Source organism: Erithacus rubecula (assembly GCF_903797595.1).
Source record: "Erithacus rubecula genome assembly, chromosome: 9".
Classification (NCBI taxonomy): Eukaryota; Metazoa; Chordata; class Aves; order Passeriformes; family Muscicapidae; genus Erithacus; species Erithacus rubecula.
Genome location: NC_136660.1, coordinates 23,109,774 through 23,123,716, shown reverse-complemented (window position 1 = coordinate 23,123,716; position 13,943 = coordinate 23,109,774). Strand labels below are relative to the sequence as shown.

The 13,943-nt window shown below is 43.1% G+C and overlaps 2 protein-coding genes across 2 annotated transcripts; one reads left to right on the top strand and one right to left on the bottom strand.

Annotated features, from left to right (window-relative positions):
• The first annotated feature begins 60 nt into the window (after positions 1-60).
• Positions 61-2,294, top strand: ATP5MK (ATP synthase membrane subunit k). The gene is made up of 4 exons (XM_079312081.1): positions 61-193; positions 1,045-1,142; positions 1,233-1,328; positions 2,170-2,294. Exons 2-3 carry the CDS (start codon positions 1,056-1,058, stop codon positions 1,323-1,325), a joined length of 180 nt encoding a protein of 59 aa, XP_079168207.1. The 5' UTR covers positions 61-193; positions 1,045-1,055; the 3' UTR covers positions 1,326-1,328; positions 2,170-2,294.
• A 1,069-nt stretch (positions 2,295-3,363) lies between these two features.
• Positions 3,364-13,718, bottom strand: TAF5 (TATA-box binding protein associated factor 5). Its single transcript, XM_079312069.1, has 11 exons — positions 13,116-13,718; positions 11,740-11,980; positions 10,808-11,123; positions 9,993-10,156; positions 9,395-9,530; positions 8,778-8,898; positions 8,045-8,174; positions 6,852-7,016; positions 5,754-5,931; positions 5,433-5,610; positions 3,364-5,147 (listed from the first exon to the last, which is right to left on the bottom strand). Exons 1-11 carry the CDS (start codon positions 13,618-13,620, stop codon positions 4,930-4,932), a joined length of 2,352 nt encoding a protein of 783 aa, XP_079168195.1. The 5' UTR covers positions 13,621-13,718; the 3' UTR covers positions 3,364-4,929.
• Positions 13,719-13,943: the final 225 nt, after the last annotated feature.

Below are 13,943 nucleotides of genomic sequence, written 5' to 3'. Positions count from 1 at the left end.
ACAGAGGGCAAAGGTTGATCGGAAGTGACGTAGTCGCACAGCAATAACCCGGTGTGGAGTGGGCGGGGCCAGGCCGCGCCCCGCGAGCCGCAGCCAATCGGAGAAGCCGGGGCTGCGCGCGGCGCCCGCGGCCGCCATCTTGTGGGAGGGCAGAGGCGAAGGGCAGAGCGCGGCGGGGTCGGCGGCGGCTGAGGTACGGCGGGGCGGCCCGGGCGGGGACGGGTGTCGGCCGGAGTCGGGTCCTGTTCCTGCCGGGTGGGACACCTTCGGCCGCGGCGCCGCTCCCTCCGGGTCCCGGGCTTGCCGTGTCCCTTCCCCGCCTGACGCGAGCGCGGGGTCGCGGGTGTAGCCGGGCAAGGGCACCGGGTTCCTCCGGAAAACGGGGTTCATATTGTCACGGGTTGCCTTCCCGTCTCGGAAGGGCGCCTCGGCTCTTGCCCAGCCTTGTGCATCAGTCAGGCGCGAGAAGAGATGACCTTGGCTTCTCAAATCTTTGGCAGTAGTGTGTGGCAGAGGTTTAGACGGGCTGTTTCATCAAGGGTTTTACCTGTTGCACAGTCAGCCGAGCTAACCCTTTACCTGGTTATAGGCCGGAGATAACGCTGCTGATGGGGTTGGATTAGAGATGGATGCGCTCGGGGCTGTGTTAGTGACCGCGGCGCCGATGGTGTGTGTGCTGCAGGGCACCGGGGCTGCCGAACTGTGCCTTGGCGCAGGCAGAAGAAAAGCAGCGAATGTTTGTTCTAAACATAACATCCTCTTCAGAAAAATACATCTCTATACATAAAAAAAACCACTCTGTTTTTATTGTGCAGTGAAACCTTTCTTTGCTTATCTCTTCCCATCACCTGTTTTGTTCCTCAAGAGAGAATGCACTGGATATGCTTACTCCTTATGTATATCCACCACTTGTCAAATGTCCTAAAAGCAGATTTAGGAGCAGACAATGGAATTATGAAGCTCAATGTAGAGATCAGATCGATTTTCCTATTGAACCTGTCCAAGTGGCTTTAAATTAATTAACTGTGGTGTACTGTTCATTAGGACAAGCAGCCATGGCTGGCCATGACTCAGGATCTCAGCACCAGTTCACTGGATTTCAGAAGTACTTCAATTCCTATACCATCATAGGCAGGAGGAATGTATGTATTATGTGCATTGTTTTGTAGTCTTGTACAATGGCATTTTCTGTGGCTCAGACTGTAACTAAATTTAACTTTTTTCTTTTCCAGTATGTAATAGCAACATACACAGGTGTTGCACTCCTTGTCTTGTATTTCAAGTTTAGGCCTAAGAAGCAAACCCCTGCTGTGACAGATAAGTAAAAGGTAAGTGGCTGATGTTCCTCCAGGACTAAAATGCTTCAGTGCCAGCTCAGCAAGTGATGACAAAGGGCTAATTGCCAATAATACAGTGTAATGAGAGACAGAAACACGGGCACATGGACTTCCTAATTACCATTTTAAACCTCAAACTATGGTGTCAAACTTATTTGAGGGCATTCTAAATGAAGTTAAAGGAAGTGCAGAAAGTGTGGGATACAGTATTCTTGTTCTTCTGACATGGTAAATGGGACTAGGATGGGATGCAGGGAAGGAGGAACAGAAGAACGTTGCAGCAAGATACATCAAGCTTTGCTTACAAATATTAGGTACCTCTGGTCTGCCCTCTTGCTGTAAAATATGGATAACTTGCTTTGAAGGTTATTGAAATAATGAAGTAGTACCTAAGTACTTATTTCTCCACTGTGTTAGAATTTTAAGTAGAGATTAATGCAGTCTGTTAAAGCCTTCATTTGAACAGAGTAAAGGAGCACCATATGATGGAACTGTGTATGTTGCATAAATGATTTTTCAAGGCTCGTGCAGAAGTGACTGGACTTGCATAGCAACAACCAAGTCTTACAAAATTTTGCAGTCACTTTGAAATAAAGGATTTTCACCAAAGCAGCATTTTGGCAAAACATATGGGCTGTCATCATAGCCTGAAGAAAGGAGTATAAAACAATAAGTTTTAGCATTGCTGTTGTGTGTTAAGGGGACATCAATCACTTCTTCCTGGGTGTGCTGAAATCTGGCTGTTCGTACCTAAAATAGTTGGGGCTTGGGGAAGGGGGATACTCAGTTAACATTGTGCAAGAATTGCTATGTTTGACTTTTCTCTTGACAGGTTCCTGGCATGTCTGAACCTCCAATCTGTGTCAGTGTAATGCAAGCTGATGACCTCTTGTGGCTAATAAAATATAAATAATTACTTGTTTTATTGGAAATGCGAAATAGTCTAAAAAAGCTCAAGTGTGGTACTTCTCATTTTTCCTCCTTTGTCAGAAATAGTTGCTTGTAGCAGAGCTGGAGCATCTGATCATGTCATTACTATCTTAACTCTGCTGCTGTTGTAACACATCCTGAGGTGTTCTGAGCACCAGGCAGTACCCCTAGGAAGGACCTCCTGGAGCTGATCCAAGCATCTCCACATGTCTGTGTCACAGTTTGCATGGTTGCTCCCACTTTTTGCATTCCAAGCTAGTAGCATACATGGAAACCATGACATCTTCTGCCTCAGTTGTCTGAATTTTGCACAGAACTTCTTTGGTTTTGATGGAAAACCTCTGAAAAGAGGCTGACCCAGTTATGGTATTTGAGCTTCTTCTGTTACTGGCTTCCCTTGTGGAGGAAAGAAGGAAAATGGCTTAGCCTGCTGATGTTAAGCTCCTGTAACTGCACATTCATAAACAATGACCCAAATACTCCAGTGCTTATTTTTCCTGTCTCTTGTGAAAGGTGTTCTACCACAGTTAGATGTGTGCAGCCTCCTCCCTGCCCAGCACTAAAATCTCTATCACATTCTCCACAGTGTCTTTCCATGGCTCAATTAACACTTGGAACCTTCCCTCGATGCCCACACTTCTGCCAGCAGCAGGGGCTGAACCATGCAAAAGCTCACAAATACCCTTCCCAAACCGAGGACAGCAGGATTAGGAATTGTTGCTGAAAAAAAAGGAAAAACTAATTACAGGGTCTTGATGCTCCCTCTACTTCATTTTTTTCTTAAAACCATTTCTGTACATGCTGGGCCTGAACAAATCTGATCATTTTTCCCTCCTGTGTGTTTGCATGGATGGCTTCAGCTGCACTCAATTCTCCCACTAAAGAATAGTGGCTGTAAGAGTGTAATAATGTCAGGAGGTCGAACCTGTTGCCTTCCTTTAGAACAAGATTCACAGGGAATGGCTACTCATCGACCTAAACATTTCTGATTACTTTGTTTCTCTTAGGAGAGTTGTCACTGTTACAGACTACTCAAATTTCCATTGTAGCCATTACGGGTGGTAAATACTTTCTTATAACATACAGACACAAACTATGTGGTTTTAGTATTTATTATAATATCAAAAGTATAAAACTGTACAAAATACAAAGGCAGAATGTGGCAGTGTTTTCTTTAAGCTGTCAAAAATTATACTTAAAACTGGTCATATTGAGAGCTAGGAAATTTTGTTGAGGTATCACACAAAAAAGAAAAAAAAAATTACCCTTTTTTTCTTTGAAGAAAATGTCAGGTGATCTTCCTATTTTGATGTATAATGCCTGTAGTATAGCTTTACTCTAAGAGCAAGACGAGATGAAAGGGGAGGTAGTTCTCCATTTACTTGACCTTAGAAATGACAAGTCTTGTTTTTATTTTCACTAGAGAGCCAGTAGATTGTTCAGGTGTCCAAGTCCTTAATTGTGAAGTAATGAAGAACACAAAACAGATTTCTCTGCACAAATCTTGTAAGAGATTAAGAACAAAAACTAACCCAAACCCAAGCCACACTGGACCTGGCCTTTGGTGGTGCTGTTTTCGGTTCAAAGACACTGATGTTATTGCCAGTGTTCTGCATGTTTTATGTTCTTCAGAAATAAAACACAGCTTTATTGGTAGTCCAGGAAGATTCACTGAGTACAATCTTCTTATGGACAGGAACTGTCACTCAGCAGACAAGCTAGCCTTTCAAAAGCAAACTGACCATGCACTTATCCTTTCAGTGCTGCTATAATGTTTCAATTTCTTGGCTAGTTTTACTGGGTTTTTTATGTTAAACCTTATGCAGAAAGGATACAGGTTATTACAGTTCTTTTACATCTAATCCAAAGTAAAGGGTTTAAGTCCACTTTTTTAATAGAGACTATTTCAGTGCCTCAGTTCCCGTTTTTTATTTTCTCATACAATAACGTATGAAAGTAAATAAAGTTCACATTGCTCTTGTGGTTGCTTATCACACTGACAGCACTGGCTACCTTTGAAAACAATAACAAGATCTGTGTTTCTGAGACCTCCAAAGAGCACGAGTTTGAAATCTTTTCAGGACTTGGTAGTTGGCTGCATAAAAACCGTGCACGGAGCTTGGCGGCAGTTCCGCGAGCGTCGGGCTGTCATCGCTCCGTCAATGCCCTGCCTGTTGCTGTGATCTCACCACGCCTGCTGCCCAGACCAGGCTGTAGTGAATCAAACTACATTCTTCTTTCCTGAAAATGGACAGTTTTGCTTGTGTTTGAGACTGATGAAACATTTGCTAACCATAAATTAAGTGCTTTAAAAAATATCTGAGAACACATGTAAAGGCTGTTAACTTTTCACAAGTTTCAGCAGAGCTCAGTACCACCTCTAAGAAGAGATGGCTCTTTTCATATGTACATATCTATGTTACCAAAAGCACCACGAACAGTTCCTTCTTTTATAGCCACAATGTCTTGTCGATCTCCAGCATTTTCAAACTGCAGATAAATATAAAACAGCAGAACTGAGAAACGCTGCTTGCACTAATTACAGTTTCATATTCCTTGCAATGGACTCGTGGGGTCCTTCCTGTTCAAGACATTCCCTCTCGTCTCACATCCTGAGGTCACTCCTGCAGTGACTTGGCACAGTCATTCTCAGCTTCCTGATCTACTGTGAGCTATAGGCACCTGCAGCCAGCAGCAGGTTCCTGCGTGTGAAATGGAGATGAACAACTGGCGTTGATTTGGTCATGTATGTGCCCAGTAGCAAGTCCTGTGAGTTTTCAGGCAGGTTTATGTGTCCAGTGGCTGTAGTAAAGTCATCAGTTTCTAAATCTTCAAATGCCTTCACAGCATCCCAGAGACGAACTGTGTTATCCATTGAACCTAAAACAAAAAAAAAAAACCACATTTAAAGTATCTTATTAATAAAATGATATATGAAAAATGCTTCTGGGGAGCAAGTTAGCAGAAATTAAAGCTCAGAAAGCAAAAAACTATAGCAAGCCTCATATAGCATACTGAATGCCCACATGAAAGTTACCAGTTCTTGCTTCTTTTGCTGAGCAAGTGGTTCTACTTTGTCTTTCTCAATTTAAGGAACTAATTATATCATTCCTCTTAAGAATTATGGAATACAATGGACACTTCACTGTTCCTGGTGAATTTTACCTGATGCTAAAATCTCCCCATCCCTACTGAATCTGAGTGCATAGACAGTGTCAGTGTGCCCTTTCAATTCGCCAACCATCAAGCCATGTCCAATATCCCACAGCAGAACTCTTCCATCTGTTGCTCCAGTAGCCAGGAATCGTCCATTAGGAGAAAATGCCAATGAATGAATTGGTCCCTAAAACAGACATGGGGAGACAGCAAAACAAGTTCATTAAGTCTACTCATGTTCAGTCAGTCGAGCTGTGTACAGGACAGAACTGTTTAGAATCTCAGCACAGAAATAAAATCACTTTCACTCTGTCAGTGATTTGCCTTTACCTTATGTCCAGTGAATATTCTTACACAATTCCCATTCAAAACATCCCAGAGCCTTATAGTCCTGTCTGCTGAGCCTGTAGCAATATAGTTGGAGTTTGGATGAAATCGGGTACACGTCACATCTGCAAGATGGCCAGCAAAGATCCGTAATGGCTGGTAGTGATCTGTTGCCCACAGACTGAAAAGAAAAGCTTTGTGAATAAAAGAACCCTAAAGAAGTTCAGTGTCTGTGTCTGTTGGAGCAGCTCTAAAGGAAGCCACAAAAATGCTGAGAGGGCTGAAGTACCTCTGCAATGAGGAAAGGATAACAGTTCAGCCTGGAGAAGAGCTGGCTCTGGGGAAACGTTGTGACCTTTCACTACTTAAAGGGGGATTAAAAGAAAGAAGGGGACAGACTTTTTATCAGGGCCTATTGCAACAGAACAAATTATAATGGTTTTAAACTACAGGAAGGTAGATTTAATCTGGATATAAGGAAGACATTTTTTACAAGGAGGATAGTGAAACACCCAGATTGCCCAGAGAGGTGGGAAATGCCCCATCCCTGGATACATTCAAGGTCAGGTTGGATGAGGTTCTGAGCAGTCTGAGCTAATTTAAGATCAGCCCTGCTTATTGCAGGGCTGTTGGACTAAATGGCCTTTAAAGGTCCCTTCCAACCCAAACTGTTCCATAATTCTATGATCTGTTACACAATGAGGAAAAATAAAACAAATTGTGGAGTGATTTCTTATGCATCAGTTTACTGAATTAGCAGGATGTTTTTTGAAAAAATATACTTCTCAGAATGGAGAAATACAGAATATTTTATCACGTTGTTCAACAATTAGAGTATACTTCTAATCAGAGGGTCACTTAGGAGGACATAATCTCTTTAATCATCAGATAATGTAACATGCATTGAAAAAATATAAAAAGAAAAACCATAAAATAATGTGTGTTGGAAAAAAATAGAAAAACCACATTAAAACATTTGTTCACTATCTTAACTGTCATAAAATGTATTTTAAGTAATAAAGATTATATCCACTAATGACTTTCAGGGTTGATCCACCACAAACTAACCCAGATAAGTAAAAACCACAAGCAGTTTCTTACCGAGCCACTCTGTCATGTCCCCCAGACACAAAGTAATAACCATAAGGAGAGAACTGTGTATCCCAAACTGGATAATTATGTCCTTTATATCCCACCAAACATGTGAATGTTTGGAGACTCCACAATCTCACGGTGCCATCCTCAGAACAGGACAACAGATAATTCCTGTCACAGAATAAAATACAGCATATAACATATCAAACTCACACAGGGGGTGTATGAATACTGCATAAACACTGTGAGATGTCCATAATAGAAGTGTCCCCTCAGCAACACCAGTTTGGCATGTCACCCATCAATCAGCATTTCAGTGCAGTAAGCAACAATAACCAATTGAAGCAGAACCCAGGCCTAGGCCCTTATGCAAAAAAAGAGATGATTTGACATTGATGATTAATTCTGATGGTACTTAATACTAAGGGGAACAAGGAGAAAAAAAAAAAAAAAAAACAAAGAAAAACACCACAGAGAAAGTCGTTACTCAGGAATTCCAGCTACATGAAAAAATTACTAGTAAACTGCTACACTATATTATTTTTTTAAATATCTTCTATTACAACTCCAAGCACAACATCATTATTCCCTGAAAGAGAATTCATATCACGCTGTCATTCTCAATAAAACACAAAGTTTACTTCTCAGCTATGTTTCTGTGGTGGCTGTTTCCTGACTGAACACAAGCAAAAGCAAAACTTGAGACATTTAAACCTCTTTTCCACTGTCTAGACTCCCATCATTATGCAAATGTTTCAAATCTCTTATTTTAAAAATACTGTTCCATACATTCTGAAAATAAAGTCTCAATAAATTATGAGAAACTCATAGTGCAACAATGAGCTACTGAGACTTTTTAAGTTTTGCAACACTCTAAGTTATATTAGTGCTGCAGTATTTTTCCTCTCTATGTATAAGTTAGTTAAAACTCAGATTAAAGTACAGTGTGCAAAACTATAGTTTTGCCATCTAAGTCCTAAATCTCCGAAACAGTGCTGGTATTCTCAGCTATAGTTGATTTCAGTAATAGCTGACAAAGCTTAACAGCCTGAACTTTATGAGCATTTACACAGTTTGTTACAAGCTGCATGAGTAAGAATTGCTTTAACCTGGAAAAAGCTGCATTAAGAATGTGTTCTCATTCATAGCATGCAATTAATACTGAAGACAAGCACACTAGTTAGCTTGTAAACTTTTACCTATCAGGACTGAAGCTGGTGCCATAGACAGGTCCACTGTGACCATATAAAATCTTCAACTCACTTGCTGTTTTCTCATCCATGATCCTCTCCAAGACATCATCTGATTCTTTGTCAATGAGACTGAGGTCTGCAAGATTTCAAAGTTCATGTATCAGAATAACTATCAGAAGTTCAAAGATAAATGTCATCATGTTATCATTTCAGTTAAATATCAAGATTAGGAAATGTTTGCACAGTATGCAGCTTCAACCATAGCACAATTTTGCACAAACAGCAGAATTAAAGCAGGCTGGTTTCCATGAATTTGTGAAGATATTTAGCTAAGGACATTCTTTCAAAACCTTCTCGGAGTTCCCTCCTATCCTTTCCCCATGGTACCTCTAGCCCCTAGACCACCTAATCCCAACTGTTACACCCTGTAGTTACCCTGTAGTTACCATCGAGTTAAGAAGGACAATGGCTAGTTCCACACTAGTTATGGCTAGTTCCAAGCTCTGTGCACTGACCACCTCATAGCTGGTATACATGACAAGATCTCTCAGTCCTTTAAAGCTGTTTCTAATTGTAGTATGCAAGATATAATCATATATCTGTGCAGATATTGCTTCTTCAGAGTGAAGCAACTAACTACTTCAGCCAACTCTCCTGCCACAGATATCTTCCCTGTTCAGATAGAACACAAATGTCACAAGTTATCTGTGCATCTATTAAGTGTTATTGTCTCAATTACCTGCAGCTGTTTTCACACTACGTAGCTTTTTTGGAGTCACAGACCACACTCTGACAGTAGAGTCAGCAAAGCCTCCTACAATCATGCTGGAGTCATCTGTAATATCCACTGCAGTCAGACCCTACACACAAAATATCCAGTTATATTATTTGCATCTCTCATGATACATTGTAAATATTACAAAATCCTAAGAACTATCAAAAATGTAATTTGACTCATTTACAAAATTAGAGGGAATTACTGTACAATAAACACACACAAATTCTTGCCCCATTAAAAATAAAGCTTTATGTATGAAGCATAGTCAGTAGTGACAAAGAGTATTGCTTTCCAGTACTCCAGTGCAAAATATCTACTGTGCTCTGTAGGAAACACTTAGGACAGGAAAAGCAAAGGAAGGAATTATAGCAAAATCCAAGTAAAACCAAGAAATGTGGAAATTTTATAGCTTAAGGAGTCTTTGAAGAGAATTTTGAACGTTTTGGAACATAAACTTGGCAATGCTTAATTCAAGTACTCCAATAATCCTTGCCAACACTGTTATGTCTTATCTTTAGCAAGAATGATGCTCATAATTTTGATTCCCTTTCCCCTATTACCCAAACTCTTCTACCAACCTGGTAAGCATTAAGGAATGTGTAGAAACAGATGGAGGGCAAGCACTCTGGTCCAAGACGCACTCGCCTCGCAGCTTCCTTCATATTCATTACTTTATCCAGCTTGTCAGAGTCTTTCAGTTCTGGCAGAGGAATTCTACACAAGAAGCACACATTTTTACAAAGTAAAAGCACCTTCCTTATTATTAATCCAAACAAAGTGAAACCTTTGTATGCAGCCCCTTACCTCAGTATTCAAATAAGAAACAAAAATTAGAAAAAATTAAAGACTATGTAGAAGACTAACTGATAAGAAAGAAAGGCAGTAGCTTTCAGAATTTCAGCCAGGTGCTGGAACAAGATAAACAATTGAGAATGACCTGAAAAGATTAGTGGGTAACCAAGTAAAATTTCATCAAGGGAAATCTAGATTGACTTGATGGGCAATGACAAAGGGTTATATGCCAAGGGTTCCATGACCTCCCTTAGAAGTCTTATGGCTAAAGCTGTGCACAGACAAAATAGCCAAAATTATAAAAATGACATGTAAACAGAGATATAGATTTGGCTTGACAAGACTGGATTTTAAAGACCTCTCTACACATCATTTCCTTGGTACCTGTTTTGGGGAGGAGCATTAGGGTCCTGCTTTTTACTTTTGGACCCTACATTATCTTTTTTAGGTTTTTTCTTCTTTGGCTTTCCTTCCTCATTTTCTCCTTCTTCATCTTCATCATCCAAAGGCACATCAAACTCTGGTTCCTTCAATAAGCCGAAGAAAACCTACAAGCCAATAAAAAAACCACACAAGACAAAACAGTAATTGCTGTTCTTACTGAAAACTAAAATTGCTAATGGTAGCTTTTTAATGTAGTATTCCAAGCAACAGAGGTGCCCTTTAAAAGATGCTCTGTTTAATATTACAGTATATATTAATTAGCCCATAAGAAATGTTCTTCTGGTTTAGCCAGCCAACTGATCTGGACAACTATAAGTTCTCCCACCATCTCTTAGCCCTTCCTTAAAGTAGAATTCCCACCCCACCTCATTTATTTGTATAGTACTGTGGTAATGCACGGACACAGCTCTTCTAGTAACAACAGGTAGCAAGCCAAAATTACTATCTGTTATACAAAAGAGGAAACCAAATAGCCAGATGCCCATTTTAAAACTCCAAAGTAATTATTGAGTTAGTTTTAGTTCAGTGGGCTGAATACAAGGTTGTCTCTCAAAAGCCTTCAGCAGTTTCGTCCACCTGGCAGCAATACATCTGGATCTCTCTACTCCTGTCAACACCTGTTTGTATAGTTCTCTTCCATTGTTCTGTTCATGCTGCCTTTTAAGATCTCAAGTTATGATTGTCGATCTGTATTAACGCATCTCCCTGAAAAAACAGGGAGATTTGTAAAAAATGCAACAATCTTTGTCTCCTACCTTTGCTTTATTAGCCTCTCGTTTTGCCTCCCCAGCCAAGCTTCCAACCATAGCATCTATCTGTTGTTTACTGCGAGGCATTCCATCAAAGATATCAATGTAAAGATGCTCCTGAACAATATTCCAGATCTGATTGTTCTGCTTTTCCTGAAGATGCCTCTTCAGGAGCTGGTAAGAGTCACGGGAAATGCGCAGCACAAACTTGCTTGTTCGGAAATCCAGCATGGTCTCGTTACCTTTCATATGTTCTTTTTTGGTTAAACTCGACAACACACGCAGGTCATCCTGGTAATAACACTCCTGATCCCCATGAAATCTATTGAAACAATTTAAGAACCATTTGAAGGAAAACAAAGTTATCCTTTTGGAATGAAGTATTTTACAATTGGTCTGAATCCATGAAACAAATTAAATACTATTTCCTTCTCAAGTGATAAACAAGTGAAACATAGTAAGAGTACAGAAAGTTATAGATTAGCCAGAAAATAATTTCTTTAAGGTCATTTGAAGAATTTCAATGTACATGCTATAATATCAGCAAATACTTTCAGCACTCATTATTTTGGCATCTCAGTGCAATCTTTCAGTGCTAAAAATTGACTCCACCCCATCTTTCCTTAAAGACGCAGAACCTCTTCATCGATACTTTTGCAGCAAGGAGCCTATCAGCACACCATTAACATGGCTCAAACTCTGCCAATGCACAGTTCAGTAGTTTGCACACCTTTCTAACAGGAGACTGGAAATTAGATTAGGAACAGTTACTACAACCCATGGCACTGTTACTTGAGATTTCTAATCTCTTCAACTTTAGAGAAGAAAAATAATACATATGCAAGTATATGTATATAAATCTATCCTACTATAGCTCACAGATTTAGCCAAAGTAGCAAACACAAAATAATGCAGATGTACAAATGAAAATTAATTACCTTTCAAAAAAAGACTTTGCCTCACTCTCATGTTGATTGTAGACCAATTCCAAGTACATGTGCACAAAGAGAGGATAAAAGAGCTGAGACAGTTCTGCCCGGTGACAGTCCAGGGAGCACTCGATGAAGTGTTTCAAGCCGCTGTAGTACTCCTCGTACAGCGTGGGGTCCCCCTGCTGGTTGTAGGCCGACAGCACCGCGCTCACGTCCGGCTGATCCTCCACAACCACCGCGCCTCCGACTGCAAAAGCACCAGCCAACAACAACAGCTGCTCAGTCTGGAAGAGCCAGCAAACAAACAGTGGCCACAACCCCCCGGTCAGGTGAGCAAAACATCCTGTGTGCATTCAGCACCAAATCTAAACAACACAAGGTGAGAGCACATTGGTGCAGCAACCAATTCCCTCCAGCAGTCTTTTGGACATTCCCTGCCAACAGCTGCCTGTAAGGTAGGCACTCAGTGCCTAATTCAGACAGCATTTTAAGTGTAAAGAAAGAAGCCACTAACATCACCAGAATGAGTTATTTTACTGCTAGGGCTAGGAACTCTTAAACAAGGAGCAGAATGTAAGACATACCCACTGAAATTATTTTGCTTCCAGTAAACAAGTAAATTAGGTAGACTAAGTGAAAAAGTCACCAAGACCACCACACAACCATCACAGAGCAGAGATACTTAACACTCTGACAGTTCAGGTTCTACACAGTTGTTACACACTTCCATTGTTTTGTCTTCTATATAAAAAACAATCATATTTGGTGATGTCAGGAACAAGCTGACTTTATGCTGTACAATCACTAGGACTCAGACTAGCAGTTCCTAAAATGCCATTATTCAGTAAAGCTGCATCACAGAGCACCCTGATTAACACTTAGAACCGAATTATCCAAAGGACATCTCAAGCTCTCAGAAACCTGATAAAGAAATGCAGAAAGCCTCACTTACAAATATCCCACGACTCCTTCACCAAAACGCAGTCTGTATATCAGACCTCTGTTCTCATCCTTGCGGCCAGACCCAGGACAATCCTCGCTAACTACATCGGAAACCTCCTGTTCCTGCTACTCTATCAGTTGTGATGGTACACAAAGACAAGCGGGAGCACCTTTCACATCACAGCGCTCCCTGCAAATGCGAGAGACACCCCGTCCTTGGTCCCTTGCTCCAGGAGATACGGATTTCTCCACGGATTGTACTGGGAAACGAGACATCCAGGGACCTCCTGCAAGGCTCTCGGTGGCACCGAGAACCTGACACCGACCCTTGCGTCCCAGCATAACGGAGAGCCCCGGAGGCTGCGAGCAGCACACGGGCTCCCGCTTCCCGGGTTCCCGCCGAGAGGAGGGATTGATCCCACAGTCCCCGCGTGCCTCACCTTTCCCCGGTGGCACAGCGGCAACTGCAGCCACCCCGGGGCTGGAAGTCGCGACAGTGGCGACGTTGCCTCCTATGGCGACGGCGGCAGCGCCGGTGCCCCGGCCGAGCAACGCCTCGCCGGAGTCCGCGTCGCTGCCGGAGCCCCCCAGGAGCCCGGCGCTGGCGGGGCTGAGGGCGGCGGCACCCAGGTCATCTCCGAGCAGGCGGGCTTCGCGACGTAGGATCTCCTCGGATTCGCGGAGGTTGCTGCGCCGCAGGAACTGCAGCACAGCCACAAGCGTCTGCCGGTCCAGCGCCGAGGGGGAGGCGGCCGGGCCAGGCGCCGCGGGCTTCGCGGGTGCCGCATCGCCACCGCCTCCCGCCACCTCTCCCTCTGCCGTGGCGGCCGGGGCGGCGGCGGGAGCGGCGGCGGGAGGCACCGCGGGCGGCGGCGGCGGCGTCCCCGCGTCGGGGTCCGGCTGCACCGCCGCCACCTCCGCCGGCTCCTCATGCAGCGCCGCCATCTTGCGCCGCCTCCCATTCGCCGGCGGCACACCGCCGCCGCCAGGCGCGGCTGCTCTTGCGACAGTGAGGGCAAAGGAAGGGCAGCGCTGCCGCTGCCCCCACAGGCACGCGCGGCTTCGCTTTGCGACGCTGCGGAAGCGCTTTGTGGCAGCGGGGCCGGGGCGGTGTGAGGGGGCGGCGCTGCGTGGGCGCTGCGGGGCTCCCGGAGATCCCTGGAGAGAGCAAGGATGGGCTTCGGACTGTGCGTCCTCTGTGCCCTTAGGGGCCGGGCGCACAGTTAACTTAATTACGGCTGGGCCGCTGTGTTGTCCAGATATTTCTA

Coding starts and splice junctions, on each gene's coding strand:
- ATP5MK (XM_079312081.1), top strand. CDS start 1,056: ATGGCTGGCCATGACTCAGGATCTCAGCACCAGTTCACTGGATTTCAG. Junction 1,143..1,232: donor CCATCATAGGCAGGAGGAAT/GTATGTATTATG, acceptor TTTCTTTTCCAG/TATGTAATAGCAACATACAC.
- TAF5 (XM_079312069.1), bottom strand. CDS start 13,620: ATGGCGGCGCTGCATGAGGAGCCGGCGGAGGTGGCGGCGGTGCAGCCG. Junction 11,124..11,739: donor GCAAAGTCTTTTTTTGAAAG/GTAATTAATTTT, acceptor TTGTTTCAATAG/ATTTCATGGGGATCAGGAGT. Junction 5,932..6,851: donor GGACATGACAGAGTGGCTCG/GTAAGAAACTGC, acceptor TTTTCTTTTCAG/TCTGTGGGCAACAGATCACT.